At 32.9% G+C, this 26,899-nt stretch overlaps 3 protein-coding genes across 3 annotated transcripts; 1 reads left to right on the plus strand and 2 right to left on the minus strand.

Moving 5' to 3' along the window:
- The first annotated feature begins 7,634 nt into the window (after window positions 1–7,634).
- Window positions 7,635–9,008, plus strand: LOC122588784. Its single transcript, XM_043760981.1, has one exon. It carries the CDS (start codon window positions 7,754–7,756, stop codon window positions 8,813–8,815), a length of 1,062 nt encoding a protein of 353 aa, XP_043616916.1. The 5' UTR covers window positions 7,635–7,753; the 3' UTR covers window positions 8,816–9,008.
- Window positions 9,009–21,273: 12,265 nt separating this feature from the next.
- On the minus strand, window positions 21,274–24,437 carry LOC122589758 (inactive TPR repeat-containing thioredoxin TTL3-like). The gene is made up of 5 exons (XM_043762084.1): window positions 23,527–24,437; window positions 23,064–23,259; window positions 22,806–22,978; window positions 22,246–22,576; window positions 21,274–21,800 (listed from the first exon to the last, which is right to left on the minus strand). The coding sequence occupies exons 1-5, from the start codon at window positions 24,381–24,383 to the stop codon at window positions 21,606–21,608; spliced, it is 1,752 nt and encodes a 583-aa protein (XP_043618019.1). The 5' UTR covers window positions 24,384–24,437; the 3' UTR covers window positions 21,274–21,605.
- Window positions 24,438–25,546: 1,109 nt separating this feature from the next.
- LOC122586694 lies at window positions 25,547–26,578 on the minus strand. The gene has a single exon (XM_043758678.1). It carries the CDS (start codon window positions 26,576–26,578, stop codon window positions 25,547–25,549), a length of 1,032 nt encoding a protein of 343 aa, XP_043614613.1.
- Window positions 26,579–26,899: the final 321 nt, after the last annotated feature.

The raw sequence follows: 26,899 nt of genomic DNA on the forward strand, positions 1-26,899 counted from the left end.
CTTAGATAAATAGTGATTCATTATCAACAATTTCTTAAAAAATATTCTTTATGGGTTCAAACACGTACATTATTTATGTTAAGAATAATTATTGTAAAATAAGTATTAAAGTAAAAATAAATAAAACAAGATTTTAACTATTAAATCATGATAAAATTGATGAACAAAAATTCATAGATCACAAATATATACGAAGAATTTTATAATGCATGTTAATATTAAGTTTTAAAATTTTTGTTTTATTTGGTTTACCTTTATATCGATTTTATTTGAATCAAAATCAAACCATATACAGTATACACATACAAACAAAAGTATGACCTGAGAAAGAACCATAGCCTTCAAACCCGAGATTTTGCAGTTTTAGCTTTGACACATTGATGACTTATCTGATTCCTCGTAGGCCTTTAAAAAATCCGATTACTTAGGGGGTACCCAATGGATTCGTCCCTCCTTCGTTCCTAGCTCGTGGATGGACGCGTCCACACCATTTGGTGGGACTCGTCCCCCACTCATTCCAAAGATTCGTCTGTGCCATTCTTTCCTCTAGGGACGAGAAGAAAAGGAGCGTGTGTGTTTTTTTTTCTTTTGAAAATCCAATGGTCAAAATAAGGAAGAAGACAAAAAAAAAATTTAGAATTTGGCAAAACATATCTCTCTAACGATCGTTTTGACTAAAACAAGTTCAAAAAAGTGACACTTTTAGTCGTTAATGACTAGTTTTTCTAAATTCCTATATATACACCTCCATTGAAGCATTAGATCACACCACTCTTTCATTATTAAGTTATATAACACATAAAAATCCATTTTAACAACAAATCATGTCAAACTTCAACAACCAAAGATCCGACGATTTCTTTAACGCTTTGAATGATTTGAATAAATCGTTCCCGAACCAACCACCAATCCAACTTATGATTCCACATCCAAATGACCTCCGTTTTCAACAATTAATGGCAACTTATTACACCCAACTTTCCTCACAACAACCCCCTAATTTCTACCATGGGAGGTCATCGGCGATAGGAGCTTATCAACAACCCGATTTTGCACAACAAACACCCCAATCCTTTCCCGCACCACCATCTGTTCCTAAACCTGAATCTGTTCCCACACCCCAATCCATTCCCGAATTACAACCAAAGCGTACCAAGGTCAAAACCATAGCCAAACACACGAAGAAAGACAAACAACCAAAAGAACCTGCTGCAAACTAGTCACCTTGGACCGAGTTGGAAATGAAAGTTTTCACATAGTGTTGGCTCGATGCTTCAGAGGATCCAATATATGGCAAAGACCAATCCGGTGATTCTTTTTGGGGGAGAATTATAGATAGCTGAAATGCAAGATTCCCCAACAACCAAAGAACAGCCAATCAGATTACTAGCAAATGGAGAAAGATCAAAGCAAATGTTGCAAAGTTCAATGCAATTTGGGTAGGTTAAGATTCGAACCGGTGTAATGGGGAGAACGATGCCCAAGTCATGGAAGAAGCGCATTCAGACTACTTTTCTCAAACCCGCACTCAGTTTAACATGTATGAGTGTTGGTTGCTTGTGAAAGTTAGGCCAGAGTTCTACGCTCCATCCGCTCATGATGTTCTGGGTTGAAGCATGCATAAAAGGAAAAACATTGTTAATGTTGTTGATAATGAAGAGGAGGAGGAGCCCCAATTCGAGCCCGCAGACCTTGGAGACAATGACCTTTTCGGTCTGGATACGTATATGCGCCCCATACTAAGTCAAAGGCTTCGCAAACCTCGACGTATTCCAATGCGGGGTCTACTCGTTCTTCAGCTTCCGACCTAGCCGCCCGGCTCAATAGACTTTGGTATACCAAACAAGCAGTTTTGGAAGAACAACAACAATCTTTGGCGGCCATTTGTGAGGAAGAAAGAAAGCGCACCATTTATACAACTTTTTCATTCATGGGCCAAATAGAGTGTGATGAGGAGGAAAAGAGGTTCATCAAGGAAGCGAAGAAGAAACCGATGGCCGAGTACAAAGGCTTCCTTTTCGGAGATAACGACAATTAGTTTAGCTTAGCTTAGTTTTTAAAATAAAAATGTCTTTTTTCCCCCAAATTTTTAGGTTGTGTTTTTTTTTTTTAATTGTACTTTTTTAAAAATTTTATTTATGTTCTAATGTACTTTTATTAATTTTTAATGAAGCTGTGTGTATTATTTAGAATCTGTGTTAATGATGTAAAATGTGTTTTATTTATATTATGCAGAGTTAAAAGTGTAAAATTTAATAATTAGTGAGTCCAATGCTGACTGGGACTAGTTCTTGGAGTGCAATGTATTGGGTATATATGTTTTAGGGTTAGTACTTGAAGTATTTTTTGCTGATATGACGCCGACTGGGACTAGTTTTTGAAGGATGAGTTTAAAGTATTGGCTAGCCTCTTATAAAATACACTGATGACTTATCTGATTACTCGCGTTACAAAATTTTGTCTGGGGTTACCCAAAATCATTTGCCCAAATAAAATGCTTTTATTATAGCTAGTAAAATATTAGAGCCCAAATCTTAAATTTAGTGAGCGGCGCCAAATATTTATGTAGATTGCTTTTTTCGCCTCTTTTGTCGTCAAAGTGCCTATGGTACCAGATCATATCTGGTTATACAAATAAAAATTTTAATCTCAAAATTACATCATACTATTAGTTAGCCAAACCGATGTATCTCATGACACTAGCTACACTTGATCCTCTAAAGCTAAAAATGAGCTTGTTATAACTAATTAAATCAAATTTAATTACACATACAGTAAAACCTCTATAAATTAATAATGTCGGGACCGGGGTTTTTTATAAATTTATCGAGATATTATTATATTGATAAATTAATAAATTATTAATTTAAAGATATTCATATATTACCTTCAAAATTTCCGTTTTTAATTTCCATTTTTAATTGATGTTGACACATTAAAGTAAATGAACTTGTCAAGTGCATTGTTTTGAATTAAAGATAGTTCAATATACATGATTCTAGATTTCTCACTATAAAATAAACAAGGATAAGTTTTAAAATCACATCAACTATGGCTTCTAAACTAAAAGGTGTTAAAAAAATCAACCATGAGTCCATGACGAATCAACAACAAAAATTGTTATACAAGTATAAGATAGATCATCAAGGGTGTACCAAACAAAATTTGGTGCAGTGGGTTGACAAAACTTTTGATCTGAAAGTTAGTCAAACTACAATATAAAATACTCTCAAAAGATCATTGAAAACTTTGCAACTTTTTGTTACAATACGAGAAGATAATGCGTCAACTCTTACATGCGATGAGAAAATTTAAAGATGAACTCAATTTAGATTCCAAGTTCCAAAAAAGACAAGTGACTATAGCTTCATTATTTTAATAGATAATGTTAAAACTTTGAAATATTTAAAGAATTATTAATTTATAATTTTATTGGGACTAATATATTTACATTAGAGTTTCAAGAAAGTTATTATCTTATTATATTATTGATTGGGGTCTGATTTTGTACTGGTACCAAGTTGGGACCGGACAAATTATTAGTTATATCGAGATTATTAATTTATCGAGTATTAAATTATAAAAGTTTTACTGTATATAACATTGATATTCAAACTATCATGTATGATTTTTATAATTGATTACCAGTTAATTAGTTTTACGCACGATATAAACTTGATTTGAAGTTCAACATACTTTTCTTTAACCGCATATAATCTTATTATTAATCTATACTATCTAATAACACAAATGGACCTTTTTTAATTTAGGAAATTCTGTCTTTGAAAACCCCAAATTGCCCTTGGAATTTTTTTTTCTTTCCGTAACTACTCAAAATCTCTAATAAAACAGACCGCCTCCCCGCTATTGCCGACGCATTGCGCGGGTATCATGCTCGTTAATTAAAAATTAGTTTAAGAAAATGTATCAACCGGGAAAACAATCATACATACATGAGTGTTTTCATAAGCCACTCTTTTCAACTAATAATTATCGTTTTCTTAGCTGATAATAGAGTCGACAAGAATAATACTCCTCTTCTTAAGAAGACTAAAAACAACATTATATCGTATTGGATTCGCCACACCATACCGCGTAAACCACTTTCTTGAAGAGGTTTTTTGCTTTGTTAATTTGGTTCCGGCAAGTCATCCACAGAGTTAAACATACATTCATCAATCAATCAATAATCAGTATGGTTTTAGTTATGATAAAGTTGATGTTGAATGCTTAGAAAAAAAAACAATGGTCTTTTCAAGATATATATTTAGATGGTCAAAGTTGATAATGCAGCAGTAGACGATACGTGAGGTGGGCAATGAGCTTGCAAAGCTTTACAGGCTGTTACGCCAAGCATCTTCACGTGTGTATATCTTGATAGTGAACCACATATTGCAATATGGAAGTTCTCTCTTTTCTTGTCACGACATATAATACGTTTATCTATTTTTGGATCGGATACACTTTTTTGAACGCCAATAATTTGATCAAAATATTATTGATTTAAATAAAGCAAATGGAAGCGAAAATAGCATACAATAAAAAGCTTTCCGTGGACAGTGATGAAGAAAATATCGAATTTATATACACTATCTTAGTTGTTCTTATGTTATCGACATTTTCTTGTCTTGTTCTGTTTTTATGTGCATACAAGTGTCAAAGGTTATATTGGCCTATTGGGTATAAAAACTTCCTATTGATTGTTATTGAATGTTTTCTGTTACCTCCACATATATAAGATAATTTTTAAAATTTTTTTTTTTTTCCCCCTCTCATCATAATCTCTAAGGTTAAGAATATTATAACCATAATTTATAACGAGAAACGTGAATACAAGGATGTACGTCATTTAAACTTAGATGTGAAACTTCTCACGTTCTAATCTTTTAATATTTTTTGTTTAATGATTAATAAATGCTTAGATTTCCAAGAGGCTTATATAACCATCCTCCATCTATAATAACCGCACAAAGTGAGTCTTATCCATATCCCTAAGTTTTTTTTTTTTTAAATAAAAATTACGTAACATTTATATAAGTTAATTGTCAAGTTATCCGTCACATAATCTTCGACATATAGAATTTGAGGTTTTGAATATCAGAAATATAATAGCAAGACACAATAATATTACGCACTATTGCACTATAACCTTGTAACAGTAAACCAGATGATAAGAATGAGAAATTACTCAAACTTAGCCCAATCAACGTCATATGGTTAACCTTTTGTGTTCGGTTATTTTTTACCCGCTTTACTCATCGATCACCAAAGGGAAGCTAGGGACATGTACCCTTTGGCCAACTTCATTATTGATATGTGAAAGGAACATAACCAAAAAGAAACCATAACTAAAAAGATATATTGAAAGAAGTCTAATTTCTAAAGCAAAGTAGTGTAAGTGGGTAGAGGGGCCTATCAACCATGCTCTTGATTGTCTTTCCTTCATAATTACTTCCCACACTTTTAACTAACCAAACCTATAATATTATTTTATATATTTTGAAACAAACTTTTTAGGTCATAACTTAACTTTGTAATTAGAAGACAAATTAGCCTAAATTATCTCTAGATAAATTTATCTCTGTCCAAGAAAATTAACCCATGGTAGGTCCTATATATCGAAATATATATGATGAGTTAAATGAAATAGTACCATGAAAAGGTAGAAAATACAAGGAAACACAAGTCAACTTCAAATGGTTATAGATGTTAGATTCACGTGAATTGTTATAGCAGACAAACAACCCACACAGAGAGGCTTTATATAAGATCAAGTGTCCTACGTTGGTTTAGCCAAACTGCCAAACGTATACATCTTATCCGTACAGCAAACATGTTATCTGCTTGTAATTTATTTTTTTTTAATTCATTGTTATATAACGTATTTTTAAAAAAGTTTATTTTATATAACGTATACTTTTTAAACAAACACACTGTTTATTACATATTAGTTCAAAGTATCTAATGCAACGCAAGCATATGCACGGGTCTATACTCAGCCCGGCAAAACCCGTAACCAGCGACACATATTAATCAACTGAAATTTGTCCCATTAAGCTGTTTGACGGGCCGGGTTTGGGCAATGCGCGGGTCATGAGTTTTTGAGACATTTGCTTATTTTTCTCTAGAAACTCGGCCGACCCGACTTGGCAAACCCAAAACCTGAAGTTGCACGAAAATCAGAACGAAAGCCCGACCCATTAAGCTGTCAGTAGGTCGGTTCGGGTTGGTTTGGGCGGGCCTGGATCCGGACTCTGATTTTGGGTTATTTGCATCAATGTACTTTACTATTTTATTATATTACTCTCTCCGTCCCAATTTAAATGTCACGTTGACTAACTTTAACCGTAAATAACTTTGTTTGTACTATATAGTAGTTGATGAAACTTATATGAACGAAAAGTACATTAAAAACTCAATCCATTCATATATTTTATATCAAGTGTTACATGACACAAACAAAATTATTTACGGTCAAAGTTAGTCAACGTGACATTTAAATTGGGACGGAGAGAGTATTAATTTAGTTTGTGTAATGTACTTTCCAAATAAATTCAATTTATGTAATGTACATATTTTCATAAATAAACTTACATGAAACCTTTGAATGGAAGGAGTTTTTCAATAAATGTTTTAAGTCCGACAAGTATAAATAAGTATTATTCTATCCGTCCCAATTTAAATGTCATAGTTTAATTGGGTCTTTCATGTTTAACTTTGACCGTCAATATTTTTGTTTGTGTTAAATAATAGTTGATGTAAAATACATGAATGGATAGAGTTTTAAATGTATTTTACATTGATATTATCTAATACAAACAAAATTATTTACGCTCAAAATTATGAAAGAAAGACTTAACAAGTCAAAATAAGACATTTAAATTGAGAAGTAAAAGAGAAAATATACGATGCGTTAGGTACGTGGTTGTAAGAATGTAAAGACTGCTCGATTTGGACAAATTATGGTTGCAATAAGTGGTAAATATTGCAATTTCATATTTATATTCTCTAAACCGTAATTTTTTTTAATCTTTTTTTAGTGTCATGACTATCAAAAGTTTTGAAAGAATATAGAAAGTTTTTGGATTTAAAAGGTTGATGCTAATTTTTAACCAGGTATTCGTCACTAGTGATGATTAATTATATGGTAGTTATTGATAATACGTGTGTCGTTATATATAGATACATGAATTAAGAAAGTATCACAAGTCGATGAAATGATTATCAAAAAACAAAAGCTCGTGGCCATCATAATCACACCTTTCTCCTTTTATCTCACTTTCTTCCCTTTTTCCCTTATACAACTACTTACTAAAATTTTTAATTTGGTAACTAAATTAAAGTTAAGGGTTAGCTGATGTATAAAGTAGTTGATCACTTGTAAAGCGTGAAACAATCCCAAGTCTACGTCCAAAAATAATTACTAGCATTTTACTTTTTATGTTAGTAGAAAAAGTATTTATGCGCGCTTAATAATGGTATGACTATTATTTTTTAAATTTTTATGTATATATGTAGGTTAAATGTGTTTAATTAAAGTTATGTCAATGTTTATAAAATTGAAAAGTAGATAGTTAAAGTGGTTGGTTGATTAATCAAGTGTTTTATTAGAATCCCTTTTTCCTTTTTAGAACTTGTACAAATAGCCTCTCAATTACTACAATATCTACAACCAACAACAACAAGGTGTAAAACAAAAAAAAAAAACAAAACAAAAAAGAAAGAAACACCAAGTCTAAAGATCATAGAAAAGATGATTAGAAGAGAAGGGAAAGGGCCTCCATCAACAAGTGATCTTCTGGTATGTTTTCCAAGAAGAGCACATCTTACATTGATGCCAAAGCCGGCTTGTAGCCCACGTCAAAATCTTCAACGCCACTACCAAAACCACCTTAAGAAGTCTATGAGAAGTGGTAGAAATCTCAGTATAGGTGGTGGCCATGCAAGTCCATATACATTGTCGGGGACAAAGCAGATGGGCTCAGACAACTTGTCTGAGCCCACGTCTCCAAAAGTAACTTGTGCTGGCCAAATCAAGGTTAGGCCTAGCACAAAATCATGCAAGAATTGGCAAAGTGTCATGGAAGAGATTGAAAGGCTTCATATTAATAATAATAAAAAGAAATCTACTTGGGTAGAAACATTAGGGTTCAAGAAAGAAGTCATGCATTTCTTGAGTTGCTTAAGGAAACTTAAGTTTGATTTTCATTGTGTGGGAGCTTTTTCCCATGTAGATATAAGTTCAGATGATGAAGAAGATGGTGATACCAATGATATAGAAATCAATCAAGATCAAGATCAAGTTAATAATCATCATGTAGATGATCATGATAACCACGACGAAGAAGAAGTTTCATCACGAACCGTGTTTTCAAAATGGCTTGTGGTATTGCAAGAGAATGAAGAATGTGACGTGCATGAAAAAGATCAAGAGAAAAGTTTGAAATCATCAAAAGAAGCTGAAGAACTTCCATCATGTCCACCTCCAAATGCACTTTTGCTTATGCGATGTCGCTCTGCTCCTGCGAAAAGTTGGATGGAGGAGAAAGCTGAAGAAGATGAAAAATTAGAAAAGGATCATGATCATGATCATGATCATGAACATGATAAAGAAAAAGAACAAGAAGAAGAACTTACAAATAAAGAAATTGATCAATTGGAAAAGAAAGAAAGCAAAAGGAAAAGTTTAATGGAATTGATGCAAATTGAAAGTGGCGACTTCTACAAGTTATCATGTGATATTGCAAAGGAAACTTGGGTCATTGGTGGAATTCACAAAGATCCATTCTCAAGAAGTAGAAGTTGGAAAAGATGATGATCCATTTTCCATATATCGTCAACCTTGTTAATTTCTTTTACTTTTTTACTAAGAGTTTTGTAAGTATTAATTGTGTATATATATATATGTCGAAAAAAGTTTGTGGTAACATTTTTAGCAGTGTTGTAATTAAAGGTTTTAAAGGCTGTTATGATGTCATTATAATATTTAAAAGTGGTCAGTTGTTACATTATCTGTTTTGTATGGAAGATTTAAAGGTTGCGGTTAATAATAGGTTAAATAAAGGATTTGATGAGCTAGAGTAGTCATGGATAATAGATAGATATTTTGTATTTATTGGCCAACTTTGGTTTTAGGTCCAATACAAATGTCTTATGAAATAAGAAGATTTATCACCAACAATTTTAGTTAGGCACATGTTGTAACTTTTAAATCAATAAAAAATTCATATAACAATAACTATAGTCTATGGGTATTTTATGTTTTATTTATAGTTTTATTATAATTATTACCTTATTTTGCAGGGAAATTGTTAATATATATTTTTTAGAACTATAAAATATTCTTTATAAATTATATTTTACGCTATAATTAACACCGATATATCTCCATCAAATTAATAAGATTTATCCAATCATAATCGGTCATTGTGTGACCACCAACCGTTGTTTACGACCATAATTTTCACAAGACATAAATACTGTATATGTTTTGATAGTACGTGGCACTATAACCAATTAATGTCACTAGGATTTGAATGAGTCGGATTGATCCGATCCAATGCATTTAGCGGAGTCCAGTTGTTTTTCTTTTTCACACATACTACATTTTTTTTCCTAAATATTCAGTCGAAACACGATATCAAAGAAATCTCACCGTATAATGGTGAAATTTTGTATGTATCATAAACAACGAGATGCTAACCATGAGCCGTTACAAGTTTTCAGAGGAAAAAATCTCAAGACTTGTCATACATAGGGATCGAATTCAAGATCTTGAGTAAAATCGGAAATGCACCTGATGAGTTGGGCTAGTCATCATTGGCACTACATCTTTCTTTTAGACTATGATCGAGGAGTAGCTCGTTATTTGCCTCACATTCGCCGGAACGCCCTAGGGAATGCGTTCCCAAAGAAAAATAGGCTTACCCGTTCCATTCCTAATGCTCAAGCCCCCTTGTCTTCTAGTTTGCACATGACTGTTTAGTGCATAGGTTTTATATATAATAGTTTAAAATAAAAAAAAAGAATGCCCATACTTCAAAGGAATGTGGGGAATGTCCACACTAATGATTGGATGCCACATGGCTTAATAGAAGTGGAGGAGAGACATTTTAGAGATACTCTACTCCTAATAGTCTTGCTTGGTTCAACGTGTGGAATGGGAAAGGGAATGCAATGAAATACCAAGGAATACTAGCATTGCATTGATTTGCTTGGTTGACACAAAGTAATCATTATCATTATCTTTGATATTGCTTGGTTCTAGTAAATACACTATAATAAAACAGAAGCTTATTTTTTCTTAACTCCGTAAAAAAACACGATTTCATATCTATCATACAAGTAGTATACATATCTTAAATCCAAAAGTTCTAGCTCGAAATAACGAAGAAATAATAAAATAGTAGAATGAAAATGTTAACACCATCATAGTAGTCGTTATTTGTTGAATCAAAAAAAGTTTCCTTAGTTTGCGTTGTCTTCTGTTTATAGGAAGACGAGGCATTTTTATCTACACAAGTGCAATTAAACGATTCAACAGTATGATTAAAAAAACAGATTCACAGTATGCAGAAAGCACATTACAGGTATTTTAATCTGCAATATACTACAAGTAGAGTGTATGATTTAGCCTTTAATTGCAACATGTCCACATCCAATTACATTAGATATATATATATATGGGATTAGTTCCCTCGAATGTAAGAAACTTTGAACGAATGTCTATAGTAGAAAAATAACTAAAGCTGTGTGTATTGTATGTAAACAACTTTGAAATAATGTTTATTGTATGTAAGAATTTCGTTTCAACCAAGGGATAAGTATCCAGAAATGCAGTCAACTAATGCTCAAAAGTTATTGTGTGCACGAACTTTAGGTCAGCTTTATTGTATTCAGAAAACTTGTTCAATATTCCTATAGCATGCAAAAGTGACCGGGTCAAAAGTTAGCCGGTCACCACTTTCGCGTTGACCCGTTGACTTCTTACGTGACTTGCACACAATAACTTTTTGGGATTAGTTTATGCACACAATAACTTTTTGGGATTAGTTTATGCACACAATAAAAAAAATAGATTATTTTTTTTCAAACTCGTCGGAAACTGCAAATATTCGCCGGAAAACTTAAAAATCCGATTAAATCTTCGTTTCTTCGAATTAGACCACGAAATTGGTACCAAAATACTCAAAAACAGCCGCGAACAAACCCTCGGCAAAAGTTAAACCAATTGAGACTCGTCGGATAATTAATCAACTCGCCAGAAAATTTAAAATCACCATAACTTTGTTGTTTTTTCGAGTTTCGGACAACAAATTTGAGCAGTTTGGTGTTGGTTTCAAGTCGAACACAAATAAATGGTTTATGGCATACAAATGTAACCACCTATGACCAAATGGTTATTTAATGTAGTGACCCATTCATGTGGCTATGTAATGTATCCACTTATGTTTTCTTGGATATACTATGTAAAATATGTACTGACTTTACATAGTATAGCAAAAAAAAATACATAGGTTCTTACATTGATTGACCCAAATAAAAAGAACCTTACATATTATAGCCAAGAAAACATTGGTGCATACATTCCATAGCCACCAGAATAGGTCACTACATTACGTAACCATTTGGTCATAGGTGGTTACATTCGTATGTCATTATCCTCTCAAATAAACAACAAAATTATGGTGATTTTAAATTTTTCGGCGAGTTGGTGAATTTTTTGGCGAGTCTCAATCGGTTTAACTTTTGTTGAAGGTTGGTTTGCGGCTGATTTTTGAGTATTTTGGTGCGAATTTCGTGGTCTAATTCGAAGAAACGAAGGTTTAATCGGGTTTTTAAGTTTTCCGGTGAGTATTTGCATTTTCTGACGAGTTTGAAAAAAAATAATCTGTTTTTTTTTAATTGTATGCATAAACTAATCCCAAAAGTTATTGTGTGCATGCCACGTAAGAAGTCAACGAGTCAATGTGAAAGTAACCGGTCCCACATAGCCATAATACCGTTTTATGTTCACAATAACAAAAACTTCAAGTTTCGTGAACACAATAAAGCTGACCTAGAGTTCGTGCACACAATAACTTTTGAGCATTAGTTTACTGCATTTCTGTGCACTTATCCCTTCAACCAATTACAATCTGACAAGTGGCACCTGTATATGGTTGTCACGTATGTTTTCTTATATACAATAAACATTTTTTCAAGTTACTTACATACAATACACATAACTTTAGTTTTTTCCTACTATAGACATTTGGTCAAAGATAACAACATTCCAGGAAACTAATCCCTATATATATGTGTGTGTGTGTGTATGTATGAAGAATCAAGAAAGAAGATACAGAAATAACCTTAATCATGTAAACACAAAAAGTAAATCATTAAAATTAAAACTCTATTATATATATTATATACTAATATATAAATGTTAATAATCAAAGGGATTATATCAAGTCATTATAGTTGATCGAAAGCTTTTAATGATAATACAGTATGGACAAAAAAATAATATAATATTCGTAGTTTGGTACAGCCATAAAAAAAAATTTGAGGCAAAGATAATTTATGAAATTATAAAAAATACCTTGAGTGATGTTGAGTGATTTGCTTCAATCGTAAGTGTGAAATTTTGATGGGAAGCAGCAAGCAAGAGGATGAGAGATAATAATATAAAAATACATGGATTATGGCACCAGAATGTAGCCAATTATGACTCAATGGTTATGTAATGTAGTGACCTTTAAAATTGGCTATCTGATGTAAGTATCTTCCATTCTTTTAATGTATCACACCGGGTAACATCCTATTTGTAACCGGTAATGCCACGATGGACGTAAAAAAGAATAGGGATTAAGGCACCGGAGTGTAACCAATTATGAGTGATTGGTTATGTAATGTAGTAACCTACGAAAGTGTTAAAATTGATGTAAGGGACTCTCTGTTTTGTTCACTCGATGTATCCTACCGGGTTACTCCGACGACTTTATACTCTGGTCATCTTCTCCGGCTAATTTCTGGCACTATCTTCGGTAACAACAATTTTTCGGAGAGCAAATGTGAAACTGTAACTAAATGTTTAACTTCAATCCTGAACACAAATCAAAACTAGATATAGATAGATGCATATATACATTTATTGATTTCAGAACACGATTAAATAATAATCATACTCAAACCCTAATCCCCAAATCGGATTGTGTTATGATCACCCCATCATCATTAACCATAAAGATCCGACCATCCCATCCCCGCTACAATCAAGATCCAGCGACTTTGGTTTACAATGGGGTAAAAAGGGGGATTTTGACAGAGAATGACGACGGTGGTTTTCTGGGTGGCGGCTGACATTTGTTTATTTTAGTGGTGGCAATCAGCGGTGGCACCTGTCCGGATGTGGAGACGGTGAAGAGATGACCACATCTCTTGAATGGAAGAAAAAATGGGACCGAGACCACCCACTACAACCTTGTCAGAGTCTAAGACCATCCACCATTGACCATCCATTTCGTCGAAGTTCATAACCCACAACCGTAACCATGACCGTACAAAATATCAACCAGTACATGAAAAGTACAAAAATGAGAGGTTCTTACATCAGATCGGCAGTTTTAAAGATCACTACATAACATAACCATTCAGTCATCTTTGGTTACACTCTAGTGCCATAATCCCAAAGTAAAACTAACATTGTTACCTGCTACCGGTACAATAGGTCAACCGATACATTAAAAGAACAAAAATGAAAGGTACTTACATCAGATAGCCAATTTGAAAGGTCAGTACATTACATAACCATTGAGTCATAGTTGGTTACACTCCAGTGCCATAAAGAAGAGAACGTGGATGACTAATAGTGCGGGAAAAAGAGCGGGGTATTGATAACCATTCCTCGCAAATTGTCCTATAATGGGGCATTACCCATTTTTAGGATTGATTAACCACTTTTTTTTCAACCAAACATTATTATTCATTATCTTATCCATTTCCCACTCTCAAAATCCCCCCGCCAGGCACCCCTTAGGCTGGGGGGAGGGCTTGCCCACTCCTCCCTCCCCTCCCCGATTTTTCTTCTCCTCCCCTCCCCTCCCCTAATGATAGGAGCACCTCGCCACCCCCCTCCCCTGCCCACCCCAGTAATGGTCGAAAAACGAATAGCTAGACCCGGGCATGGCCCTCCCCACTCTCCTCCCCACCCAACCGGTACCGGTACCACGGGGCGGTGTTCCCTTAGGTACCAGACCGGTACCTATTCGCTCCCCGCCCCACTCCGTCCACCCTTAGAGTTTGTTCAATCATTATATAGTTGGATTGTTCAGATCCGATGCATTTAAAACTTTAGTTTTTAAGGTACTCTAACAATAACCCTCCGAAAATACTTAATAAAATAATTATACAAGTTGAAAAATGTATTAAAATTGATTTGTACTATTTTTTCTTGAAGTTTCGAGTAAATTTTAGATATTTGTAATTGTTACTAATAATACCTTGATATGAAATGGTACGGAGTATAAGATGGATACACATGATAATGATATTGATTACATATGTCATATCATAACTTAAGAGCAACTTAATTCATAATTTGAAAAGCAACGTTCGAACAAATGATACTCCAACTTTTCAACGGTTCCTCATTCTCGAACGCTTATAAAAGTTAATTAATTAAAACAAACTCTTAAAATTCAATTATTGAATGATTTGATTGGTGGTTTTCCGTAAGGAAAGAGAAAAACGTCTTTACGCAATAAACCAGACAATTAGAATCTTGTTTTACATAAAAGAAGAGAGATTGATTGCAATCTTATACAGTGAAGAAATGAAAATCGAACAACTTATAACAATCTAGCAATATTATATGCACTAACTTAGTAAAATGTTAAATCACGTAACTAAGTATGGACAACCAATTAAAAACTTGAATGTGCTAGCTCATATGGGGTACGTGTCACATATACCATATTACATGATTTGAATATTTTTATTAAGTTTGTGCATACAATGGACGTTTTTGTAGTTCGTGCAACACTATAACATTTCGTCCTTAGTTAATTACATTCTGATGCGGTTATCCCTTTAATAATTTAGCAAAATATATATTTGGAGTTAGTAGGATGACTTTCAATACGAAACTGATGTACTGAATTCGATCTACCAAAACTAAAAATAGCCTAAAGTGAGAACTGAATACCTTATTGATTGTATGGGTATGGTATGATATTGGCACCGGTTCATCCGTATTTAGTACCGAATTCTGACTTGTCTCTATTTGCTTTGAATCCATTAACCTGGATCACCTTTTATTTTATTACAGAGAGGCTTAGAAGCTACTGGTATTATCATAAAGTGAGGCAACATGGTGCTTGATTAGCTAGGTTTTTTTTATTTCTTTATTTATCACCCAAATAATAAAGTTGTATGAAAACTTCTTATTAAATATACAATTCATCAACAACTACAATATAGTTTAAAAAGTTGTATGAAAACTTCTTATTAAATACACAGAATCAACAATATATTTAATTACTCAAAAGTTTTTATCTTTTTTTTTAGGTATGTAAATAGCAACTATTAAATTATCCATGGAAGTAGTATGGGCAAAGGGCCAAAGGAACAATGCGATTTATATAATGATTGAACAAACTCTAAAAGAAAATGTATGGTGCTTGTAATAATGTCTAATAATTGTTTCTTTAAATATTTCTATGAACACCTCCCACCCAATATAGTTAAAGTGGAAAAAATAGTCATCATAGAATTAAAGTATACTCGTATATCATAAATAATCTTTCAAGTTTATATGCTTAACTTAATTATCACTCGTCGGGAATGCATATTGAAGTCCAAATATATGTACGAATTATTTGATCTCCAAGCTAAGATGTTAAGAGTTCTGCATTTTTTTTAAATATAAGTTTTTTCTTTGTTGATTTATATCAATAAGGAGACGTGTCAAATTGTGTATATAAATCATACCATACAGATACACAAATCATTGTTGATATATACAAATGAGATTTTCATTATTTCACAGTTTAGTAGTTTGTGAATAAATGAGAGTAATATATATGTATATAAATGAGATTGTCATTATTTTTCAGTTTAGTACTCTGTACAACTCAAATTGTGTAATTATATATTTCTCAGTTTGCTATTTGGTGTTTGAATTTTGTAATATCAGCTTGTGTATAACTCAGTTACAGGGATATTGAAAATTGAGATAACGATCTTTACCCTTTAAAAGTGTGAGAATTTAATGTTCACGCTTATAAGTGTGAACAATTTTGACAATATCTTCATACTATGACAAAAATGTTCACATATTTAAGTGTGAATTTTTTGATAAAATGTTCACAGGTATGTAGAATTATGACATTATATTTTACGGTTTTAAATGTGAAAAACAATAACAATATATTCACACTTTTAAAAGTGAGGACTTGATATCTTTTTGTAACATCTATTTTCTTCACACATAATCTTAAATGTGAAGTATAATTTTTTATACCTCCTATACGTGAATACTTGCATAAAATATGTGTGAATGACTTGTCATTTTGTTGTAGTGCGTGTATCTAGGATTTTAATATGAGGAGTGTCGTATTATATTGAACAAGAGTAACCATAGTGTTTTTTTTATAGTATGTTCCGAAACCGTTTATGTTAGTTTGAGATGGTATTGTTACGGATGTAAACGAGCCAAGTTTTTCATGAACTACGAGCTCGATCGTTGAAGCCGAGTTTGAACCTAATTTGAAGTTCGTCTAACAAGCGAGCTCGAGCTTCAGATAGTAAATATAGAATTAATAGATAACCATTCATTTATAAAAATATGAAAGCCAAAAAAAAAAAACCACATATAAATAAACTTATTTAATTTGTGAATGATATCGTGCCGACCAAGAGTCGAGCTCTAGTTAATTTGTAGGATTTTTCACGAATAGAGCTTTAACTTTACGTATAAGACTCGAAACGAACCAAACTTGAGCTCTTCAAACTAATTAAAACGAATCAAGCTCGGTTTATGTTTGTTGTTGATTGAAAAATCTACAACAAAATATGCAATGCTAGTAATCATCTAAATTTGGAGATCAAAAGCGAACCATATATGCAAATCATGACAAGTGAAAATTCAGATAATCATGTGAACTTGAAAGATGATATAACAATTTGGCAATTTGTTCATGGTTAATAATAATTGAATAGATGGTAAAAGATTAATTAGAAATCATCTTAAATTTTCCTTTTTATTAGCAACGTGATCTTATCAGTACTTTTTTTTTATTTTATTTTATGTGTCCTGAATATAGATCATACTTAAACAATTTTGTTTCTAATGCATGATCAGAAAATTTAACACAAGGTAAAAAAAAAAAAAGAACCTAAAGAATTTGCAAAAACACACGTTTTTTTTTTATTAAAGTGAGTTTCAATTCAGACGTGTTGGTGGCAATTTTAACCAAAGATTTTCTAGACCACCAACCCCCTCCTCATGGAAAATTCTTTTGAGATGAGAACCCCAAGACTTGAACTTGAAAACCTAAAGAACTTGCTAAAACACACGGGTTTTTTTTCATCTTCGATTATCTATAATTTATGTGCCCTGAATATAGATCGTACTTAAACAAATTTGTTTATAATGCATGATCAAAAAATTTAACACAAGGTATAAAAAAAAAACCTACAGACCTTGCGACAACACACGTTTTTTTTTTTTTTTAAAGTGAGTTTCGATTCAGACGTATTGGTGGCAATTTTAACCAGAGATTTTCTGCACCTCCAACCCCCTCCTTATAGAAAATTTCTTTGAGATGAGAACCCCAAGACTCGAACTTGAAACCTTAGGTAAACTCATCCCGGGGCCCACATAGTGAATTTAAAAGATATCTCTAGCCACTGGGGTTTAAGCCAGTGGTTCAAAAACACACGTTTTAAAATCAGGCATGTCAAAAACTGCATACTTCATCTTGAAAATCCTTACATATAAGTAACAAACTGGATTTTAGACCTGTGTCCACGGGGATTACGATATTATTAATATTAGATCTTCATACATTTAATTCATAAAAGTTAATAATTTTAAAGATATACGGTTCTAAGTGTTATACTTTGCAAGTTGTGATACAATAATCACAGGTTCGTCAATATTATTATTAACTGAGACATCTATATTGATGCAATTGTTTGTCGTAATCATTCCACAAGACACATGCTTTAACAATTTCCCTATTATAGAATTATTTGAAACCAGTTGTACTCATAATGTGATACTGTTATGAAAGATAATTAAGTATTAAAATATAAATATACTTGTGATTATATACTTGACAATCAAGTATATGTATTTTGATAATGATGCAGTCCGTAACACGAATAGGTTTATTTTCAATCACATGTTCTATGATAATTAGATGTTAATTAGGATTGTTTTTATATTCGTTGATAACAATTAGGACTCTTGATTTGAGTGACAATTGTAACTTTAAATAATTAAATATATAAATACCATCGTTTAAAAAAAACAAAAAAAAAAACTCTCAATTTGATGGTTACAAATAAATATATAAAAAAAACTTTTCGAGTTGATAGTTAAAAATAAATATAAATTAAGTATTCAGGACTAAAAAGTGTAAATTATTGATGAAAAACAAAAAAGTGTAAATTAATGAGACTCTTTTTACAATTTAAAATAAATACTAATATAATAATATATTTGAATGATGATTATTACGATTTTTAATTTATAGTTAATCTAAATGATGACATAAGCGAAAGTCAATTTGATAAAATTGAACGATTTGATTGATTAATACGACATTAGTTTAACTGTCTTATAGTATATAAACTAGATTTTAGACTCGTGTCCAACAGTGGACACAGGTTTTACAATAATATCAATATTAGATTTTCATACATTTAAGTCATAAAAGCCTATAATTTGAAGATATACGGTTACAAGTATTATACTTTGCAAGTTGTAGTATAATAATCACATGTTTATCAATATCATTATTAGCTAAGACATATTGATGAAATTGTTTGTCGTAGATTCCATAAGGCACATGATATAATAATTTCTCTATTATAAATTTTTTTGAAACCAGTTGTACACATATATATAGTGATATTATTATGAAAAATAATTAAGAATTAAAATATAAACATATTTGTGATCATGTACCTGACATTTAAGTATACGTCTTTTATCATGATACAGGCCTTTAACACGAATGGATTTAATCTCAATCACCTATCTTATGATAATTATTGATGGTTAAAAATTATTTTTCAATATGAACAATAATTCAATTTGATGGAAAACAATAAATAAGCAGGATGGTTAAAAATAAATATAAAATTAGTATTCAAGGATAAAAAGTGTAAATTATTGATGGAAAACAAAAAATATAAATTAATGAGAATTTTTTTATAAATTTAATAAATACTAATATAATAATATATATGAATAATGATTATTAGAATTTTTAATTTAATCTAAATGATGACATAAGTGAGAGTCAATTTGATGAAATTGAGCGATTTGATTGGTTAATAAGTCATTTGTTCAACTGTCTTATAGTATATAATAGATATTAGACCCGTGTCCAACACTGGACACGGGGTTTACGATATTAACAATATTAGATCAATCTACATACATTTAAGTTATAAAAGTTTATGATTTGAATATATACGGTTCCAAGTGTTATACTTTGCAAGTTGTAGTACAATAATCATAGGTTCGTCATTGTCATTATTAGCTGAGACATATTGATGGAATTTTTGTCGTATTCATTCCAAAAGGGACATGCTATAGTTATTTCCCTATTCTAGAATTTTTGGAAACCAGTTGTACTCATAATGTGATATTATTATGAAAAATAACTAAGAATTAAAATATAAACATACTTGTGATCCTGTACTTGATATTTTAGTATATGTATTTGATCATGATGCGAACCGTGAACACGAATGGGTTTATTCTCAATCACCTATCCCATTATAATTGTTAATGACTAAAGATAAGTATAAATTAAGTATTCGGGCTAAATAGTGTAAATTTTGGATGGAAAACAATGCATAAGCGGGAGTCAATTTGATAAAATTGAGCGATTTGATTGCTTAATTAGTCACTAGGTTCTGAAATAAATTTTTGTAGACAATATTTCATGTGTTGAAATTCTTTTTATGGAAATTTTAAAAAATTCTCTCAAGTTGATTGCTAAAAATAAAACAAATTGAGTATTTAAGGCTAAAAGTGTAAATTTTTGATAGAAAACAAAAAAGTGAAATTAATGAGTCTTTTTCTACAGATTAATATAAATACTAATATATTAATATATATGGATAATGATTATTAAAATTTTTAATTTATAGTTAATCTAAATGATGACATAAGCGGAAATAAATTTGATAAAATTGAACGATTTGATTGATTAATAAGTCATTAGTTCAACTGACTTATAGCATTTATTAAAATTAAGATTAAGATAATAAAATAATAATAATAATAAATTAATTAATTTCAAGATTAAGATTAAGATTAATTTGTTATCAAAATTGAAAGACCACCGAATCAACCATATTGAGTTTCAGAGTGTGGGTTAGCCCAATGCAACCATACACCTCTAAGCCTGGCCCTTGAGAATGGGTTTAGGTAGGCCCATTCCAACTACACGGCATATGTATGGAGTAAAATATGGATTCTTATTTATAATTAATTTATAAATTATATATAACTAAAAAATAAATATTTTAATTCTTATTCATAACTAATTAAAAATAATAAGATAATTTTCGTATATATGATTAAAATATATATACATAGATTAAAAAAAATTAGGGAAATGCTAAATACAGCCCTAAGGGCTGTATTTAACGTGCATAAAAACACTTGTACCTTCCATATTAAAAGTTCACGCCCTGATTTTCATGATAATATACAAATAATTTATGCACCTTAAATACAACCCTAAAGGTTGTATTTAGCAAACCCCAAAAAATTATTCAAGGCGGTTGGATACACTGTTACAATTGCTATTCAAGACCATTGACATCTAATTTAATAAAGGTAATAACGAAAAGACCAATGTGACAAGGGCGTAAGTCAATATCATCAGTGTCGTTTTAGTACTGTAGTCCAGTGGTTAATCTTCGTTGTACTCGTAGTTCTTATATTCTTAATGTAGTTTACACTTTACACTGTTTTGAAAGAATAATACAAAAACAAATTAATAAACAGTTGTAACGATCATTATCTGACTCATATTAATTAGATATAAATAGAATTAAGAAAATAAATATTCACCTAATATGTCCAACAAAACAATTTCAAAGATGCCGTCTCGAAACTAGTTTATTCATCTTTGCTAATTGAATAAACGACATAATGTTTCAACTTGGGCCCAGAAATCATTGTACGGATCCAAAAAAAATTACAATATGACACTATGTTAGTCGCACTCGCACCATCCAATCCAAAATCTAAAATAAAACAGAATTCACACGTACTCAAAAATAAATAAACAAATTAAAACTTAAGCCGGCCCAATCTAAAAAGTATTTTAGTCCGTCGGTTTGGTACTTTGTTAATCATATAGTTATTTGTTTTAAACAGAGGTTAAAAAGCCTCCAAATTCATGCGTGTTACGACTATCAATTAATTTTACGGATTTTGTATCTGTAATGTGCTCTTTTTCAAGTTGCATTCGAGCTTCTAAGAGTTCACGTTCGACTTCCTCATTTCCTCGTGTTTCGTGATTCAAAACGTCATAGTCTTGAATCGCGGCCTTCCATTTTTCCAACTATGAAACAAAAAAGAAAAGGATAAAAAATGAAGTTACTCCAAAAAAAATTTAAATACTCCTCTATTCCATTAAAAGTGGTATAGTTTTAATTTTTAAAGTCTTTATTTATAAATTTTGACCTTAAATATATTTTTTGTGCTATATAAAACTTGATGAAATTATAAAAAGTTGAAAAAACGTCTAAACCACAATAAGTTTATATAACTTTCATTAAATATTATCTAACATTAACAAATATATTTAAAGTCATAGATGAAAATATATAAATTTTGAAAATTCAATATGTGACACGGGACGTAGGAATAAGTAACATAAGAAATAAATGTGTTAACAAGTGTTGATTTGAAATTATCTGTCTTTTAACAAAAAGCAGTAGATAGAGTTAAAAATGGACAGTTTAGTAAACGGAGATTAGAGGGTCAATATGATTAAGGGTAATTACCTTGGCATTGCATTGGGCTCTTCGGAGTCTAGCTTTAGCATAAGAAGGTCTTAAGTTAAGGGCTATGGTGCAATCTTCTACGGCCCGTTCAAATTGGCCTAGTTTGTAACGACAAGCAGCCCGATTGCATAACAATACTGAATTGTAGGGTTCGTGCTCTAGTCCTTCGCTATATACATTACACGCTTCGGAGAATTTTGATGCCTTGAAAATCTTGTTACCATTGGCCCGGGCTTTTGCCAATGCTCGGGTTTTCCTTGCTACGCTAAAAACTGCCTCACTTGGATCTAGCTCACATGCTCGTAACGCAATACTCACTGCTTCCTCGAACCTAAATTACATCTTACATGTTACTTATGACATAATAACTTGCTTATTTCCCAAAATAATCGACATTCTTGAACCACTAAGGTAGTTGGTAACCCTGGGCCCATTTGGTTCCCATAAATTCTGGGAACCAAACGAAGCCTAATATTTAAGGGTTACATTAGTACAACTATTTTTCGCACCGATTCCAGAATGAAAAAGGAAATGGTTAAGGTTTTTGCTTGGTTTCTAACCTTCCTGATGCCGAGTAAACTTGTGCCTGGACCATTAAGAAGTTAGTAGTAACCGTTGATCCAAACAACTGAGCCGATATGTTAACATCTATAACGGGTGCATTTTGAAAGCCAGAATACGCCTCTTCATGTCTATGAAGATTTAGTAATGCCTCGGCTTGCATAGCGTAGACCTTAAAACACCAAATAATCGAAAAAATGTAAGTTTAGTCAAGTTTTATTGGACTAGTAACTGTGAAATGAGTGATTAAAAAGTACCTGAAGGCATGAACTGGCACCTAAAGACGATACAAACTGACTTTCTTTTAGCAATCTTTTCCAGTCCTTGATTTTTCGAGCCTCTAAACATGTAACTAATTGCGCTTTAATCGCGTGTACTTTTGCAATGTCGTGCCTTTCGGCTTTCTCCCCTGAACACTTATAATGACATAGAGCCTTCTCTGCCTCCCCAAACCTAAAACAAACAAATTCAAGATTAGAAGGGAAAAAAAAAAGGTTTAGATGACCCGGAACTTATACTAACCCAAAAAACTAAACACTTGTACGTTCGTTACGCATTACCAAGCTGTACTGTATAAGTCAGTAAAGCAAAATGCGACCCATAATTGATCCTAGAATACCCAAAAACAGCCATCAAAATTAAGACTTGGATATCATTGACCTCCAAACCAAATTTTGAAAAATGTAAAAACTGCGCAAAGTCTATCAATGCCAAAAGTACCTGATATAGAGGGAGGCTAGACGGTAATGGGCCCGATGATAAGAAGGATCAATCCTAATAGCGATTTTACAATCTAGAATTGCATCAGTAAGTTTTCCTAAACCTATCAATGCAGCACTTCTATTACTATAATAAGAAGCTATTCTCGAATCCATCCCAATTGCTTCGGTATACAATGCAATTGCTTCATCAAACCGTCCTTCTTTATATCTTTCGTTACCCATGTTTTTAAACGCCTCATGGTCAGGTTTCCTAGCCGAATTTCCATAAATATTTCCTTGCTTGTTTCCATAATTATTACTGATCTTTATATTACTCTCAACAGGTTTTTTCTTCATTAGATTTCCCAAATGGCCCGGAACCATAACATGGTTTGATGAGGCCCGATAAGTCGACCCATTTGAATGTGGTGTTCCACGGACCGAAATTCTTAAACTTAACTCGCTTGACGTGAAGCTGGGCTCTTTTCTAAGTTGTTTAGTGTATGACACATTGGTTACTTGTGAAACATTATATAATGCACTTTTGGATAGTGAATCATATTTAGTGTTATGAATAACTGGCTTACTTTTAACGATAGTTGGTTTTTTAACCGTGATGGGTGGTAGTGGTGGCGGACGAGGGTTCTTAACAACTGGTTTTGAGAAGCCGGTGTATACTATTTCTGTAGCGGCGGTAGTGGTGGTTCGTGGTGGTTTTTTTGAAGTATTGTTGCCGGGAACATGGGTTTGGCGGTGTTCTTTTGAAGCTTCAAGCCGCGGAACTTGAGGTGTTTTCCGCGGCTTGGAGCTGAAAATTGATCCCATGAAACCGCAACCCATGTCTTTCCCGGCCATGTGTTGTGGTTTTTTAGCCATTTTTTTTTGCCTTGAGCTTCTTGCTCTTAGAGAATATATGGAATGCCGAATGTGTCCCCTATATTGAAGAAATGGTCAAGGCATTACTGTCACCACATATATATATATATAAAGAAAATAAAGTTGGACTAATTTAATTGTTTATTTATGCATTTTGTAGCCCTCTCATGCATTTAGTAGCACCTATTTATATTTTATTTGTTAATTAGTCCAAATAAAAATAAAAATTTTGTAGAATACAGTCAAACATCTGTATATTAATACTCGATAAATTAATACCTCGATAAAATTAATAATTTGTTTAGACCAACTTAAGAGAACTAATGAAAATCAACATTCAATAAATTAATAATTCGTTAAATTAATAAAATATATGAATCTCAACACTATTAATTTATAAAGGTTTCATCATTCACAAATATTTTAACTTATCTTCACTAAAATAAATTGATCAAGTTTGGCCGTTAACGAGAGTGCAAATCCAACATAATCATTACTCTAATCAATAGATTACTATTTCTATCCAATGACAGTTAATTTCTTAAAAATGTTGTAAATAAACCATCCGGCCTCTCTCATTAAATTCCAATTATATAGATGTTTCGTTTCATCTAAAAAGAGGTAATTAATTTATATAAATAAAAAATGGTTCGCACCCATAATATGCCTTGTTTATTAAATTAATTTACATATAATTTCTGGACGTTTGTTTCTGTTCTTTTTAAGTTTTTAGGGTGGGGGAGGGCTTACACTCCTCCCCTCCCCTCCCTGATTTTTCTTCTCCTCCCCTCCCCTCTTCGATTGCTAGGAGCACCTTGTCACCCCCCCCCCCCCACCCTTTTCTATTTAATTTAATTTATATTTATTTTTAAAACTAAAACATTTTATTTAATAAATTAAAACTAATACAACTTAAAACACAATTAAAACACATAATTTTATTCTAACACACAGAAACAAGTAAAACATACAACTAAGGCGCCGACCATCTGTACTGCTCACAAAGGGCGCGATTCTGCGCCAAAACCATCTCCAACATCGGCCCGCTGAGGTGATCGTGTGGCCTGATCACGAAGTCCATATCATTCTGTCGCTGCTGACTCTGGACCATCCGTGTCATCTCCTCCTCCCGTTTTTTCCTAGCCTCCTACGCCGCTATATAGCTATCCATCATCGCCTTCTGCATCTGCATCTTCTCCTCCTGAGCTCATTTTTTTATCCTCATTGTCGCATTTCAACTCCGCAACCATCTTCAAGAACTCCTCAGATGTAGTAGAGGCGGAAGGAGCAGCCTGCTTACCCTTAGCTTTACGGCGGGGTGGCACGGGTCTAGCATGATGTACTGGTGCATCATCCATGTCGTTCCCTCCCTCCTCTTCTTGCTCCAAGTGGTCCTCATTCAAGTCAATATGGACCGACGGCTCCCCTGATGAACGTACATGGACAGACCCTTCCGTTCTTGCCCTTTTGCTACCCGACTCCTCACAAATCCCCTCCAAAGTAAGAACCTCCGACCATTTCGGTCCTCTCCTCAAAACCTGCCACGCCTCTACATGCGGAAACCCGGACTTGTTATTGTATATCCGCATATACAATGCCACAGCCGACTTAAACACATCCTCGTCACTTTGGCCACTCGACATCTTACTTTCCTTCACATTGTAAATACCACAAAAACCCGACACCTTATGCTTCAAATCCTTCCATTTCGACCGACACATTTCTGGGGTACGTCCCGACTCACGGTTCAAGTGTGAGTCCAACTGAAACTTCACCTTCTTCCAAAACGAACCCGCCGTTTGGGCGTTTCCGACGTATGGATCCTCGGAAACGTTTAACCAAGCTTTTGCCAAAAACGCCTCTTCCTCCTTCCCCCAATTTTGACACTCTCTTTTACCTTTAACCGAGACTTGGGTCTCGGGTATTGCTTCCACCTCTTCCTCCTCCACCTCTTCTTCTTCTTCTTCTTCTTCATCTTGAACCTGTTGACTCGCGAAGTGTGATGATGAACCACCTACGAAACCCGAAAACCTGGGTTGAGTTTCATTCGCAAAACCCAAAAACCCGGTATTCGGTTGGACACTTGACGGGACAGATTCAAAAAACAATGGATCCATACTATTCAAGAAATCTTCAACACGTTGTGGCCTATACACATCTTCGGCCGTATTTTTTTGCGAAGGAGGAGGTGGCATAATATCGCGATTGTTTGGCGGTGGCGCGTTTCTGCGTTTTTTGGGTAGATTTGAGTAACTGGGTTCTTTTGGTTTCTTCCCCCTATTTATTTTTGTGGGTTTAGATGGATGATTTGGTTGAAAAAAAAAATAAAGAAGAAAGAAAGGAGCAGGGCGTCGGCCAGAAAAAAAAAGAGGAAAAGTGAAGAAGAGAAGAGAAAGAGAGAATTTTTTTTTTTCCAACCGTTCATGTGGGACCCACGACCCCCTTTTTTTTTTGTAACGTTCAAATTTTTGGGCACCCAAACCGGCACCACTGTGCCCAGTCTCCTCCCCACCCAA

Source organism: Erigeron canadensis, chromosome 2 (assembly GCF_010389155.1).
Source record: "Erigeron canadensis isolate Cc75 chromosome 2, C_canadensis_v1, whole genome shotgun sequence".
NCBI classification, from domain to species: domain Eukaryota; kingdom Viridiplantae; phylum Streptophyta; class Magnoliopsida; order Asterales; family Asteraceae; genus Erigeron; species Erigeron canadensis.

Bases quoted from the DNA above. Each gene is read 5' to 3' on its own strand.
- LOC122588784 (XM_043760981.1), top strand. From the start codon at position 7,754: ATGATTAGAAGAGAAGGGAAAGGGCCTCCATCAACAAGTGATCTTCTG.
- LOC122589758 (XM_043762084.1), bottom strand. From the start codon at position 24,383: ATGGCTAAAAAACCACAACACATGGCCGGGAAAGACATGGGTTGCGGT. The intron at 23,260-23,526 runs GTACTTTTGGCA...TGTTTGTTTTAG, and splicing joins CTAGCCTCCCTCTATATCAG to GTTTGGGGAGGCAGAGAAGG. The intron at 22,577-22,805 runs GTTAGAAACCAA...GATGTAATTTAG, and splicing joins GTTTACTCGGCATCAGGAAG to GTTCGAGGAAGCAGTGAGTA.
- LOC122586694 (XM_043758678.1), bottom strand. From the start codon at position 26,578: ATGCCACCTCCTCCTTCGCAAAAAAATACGGCCGAAGATGTGTATAGG.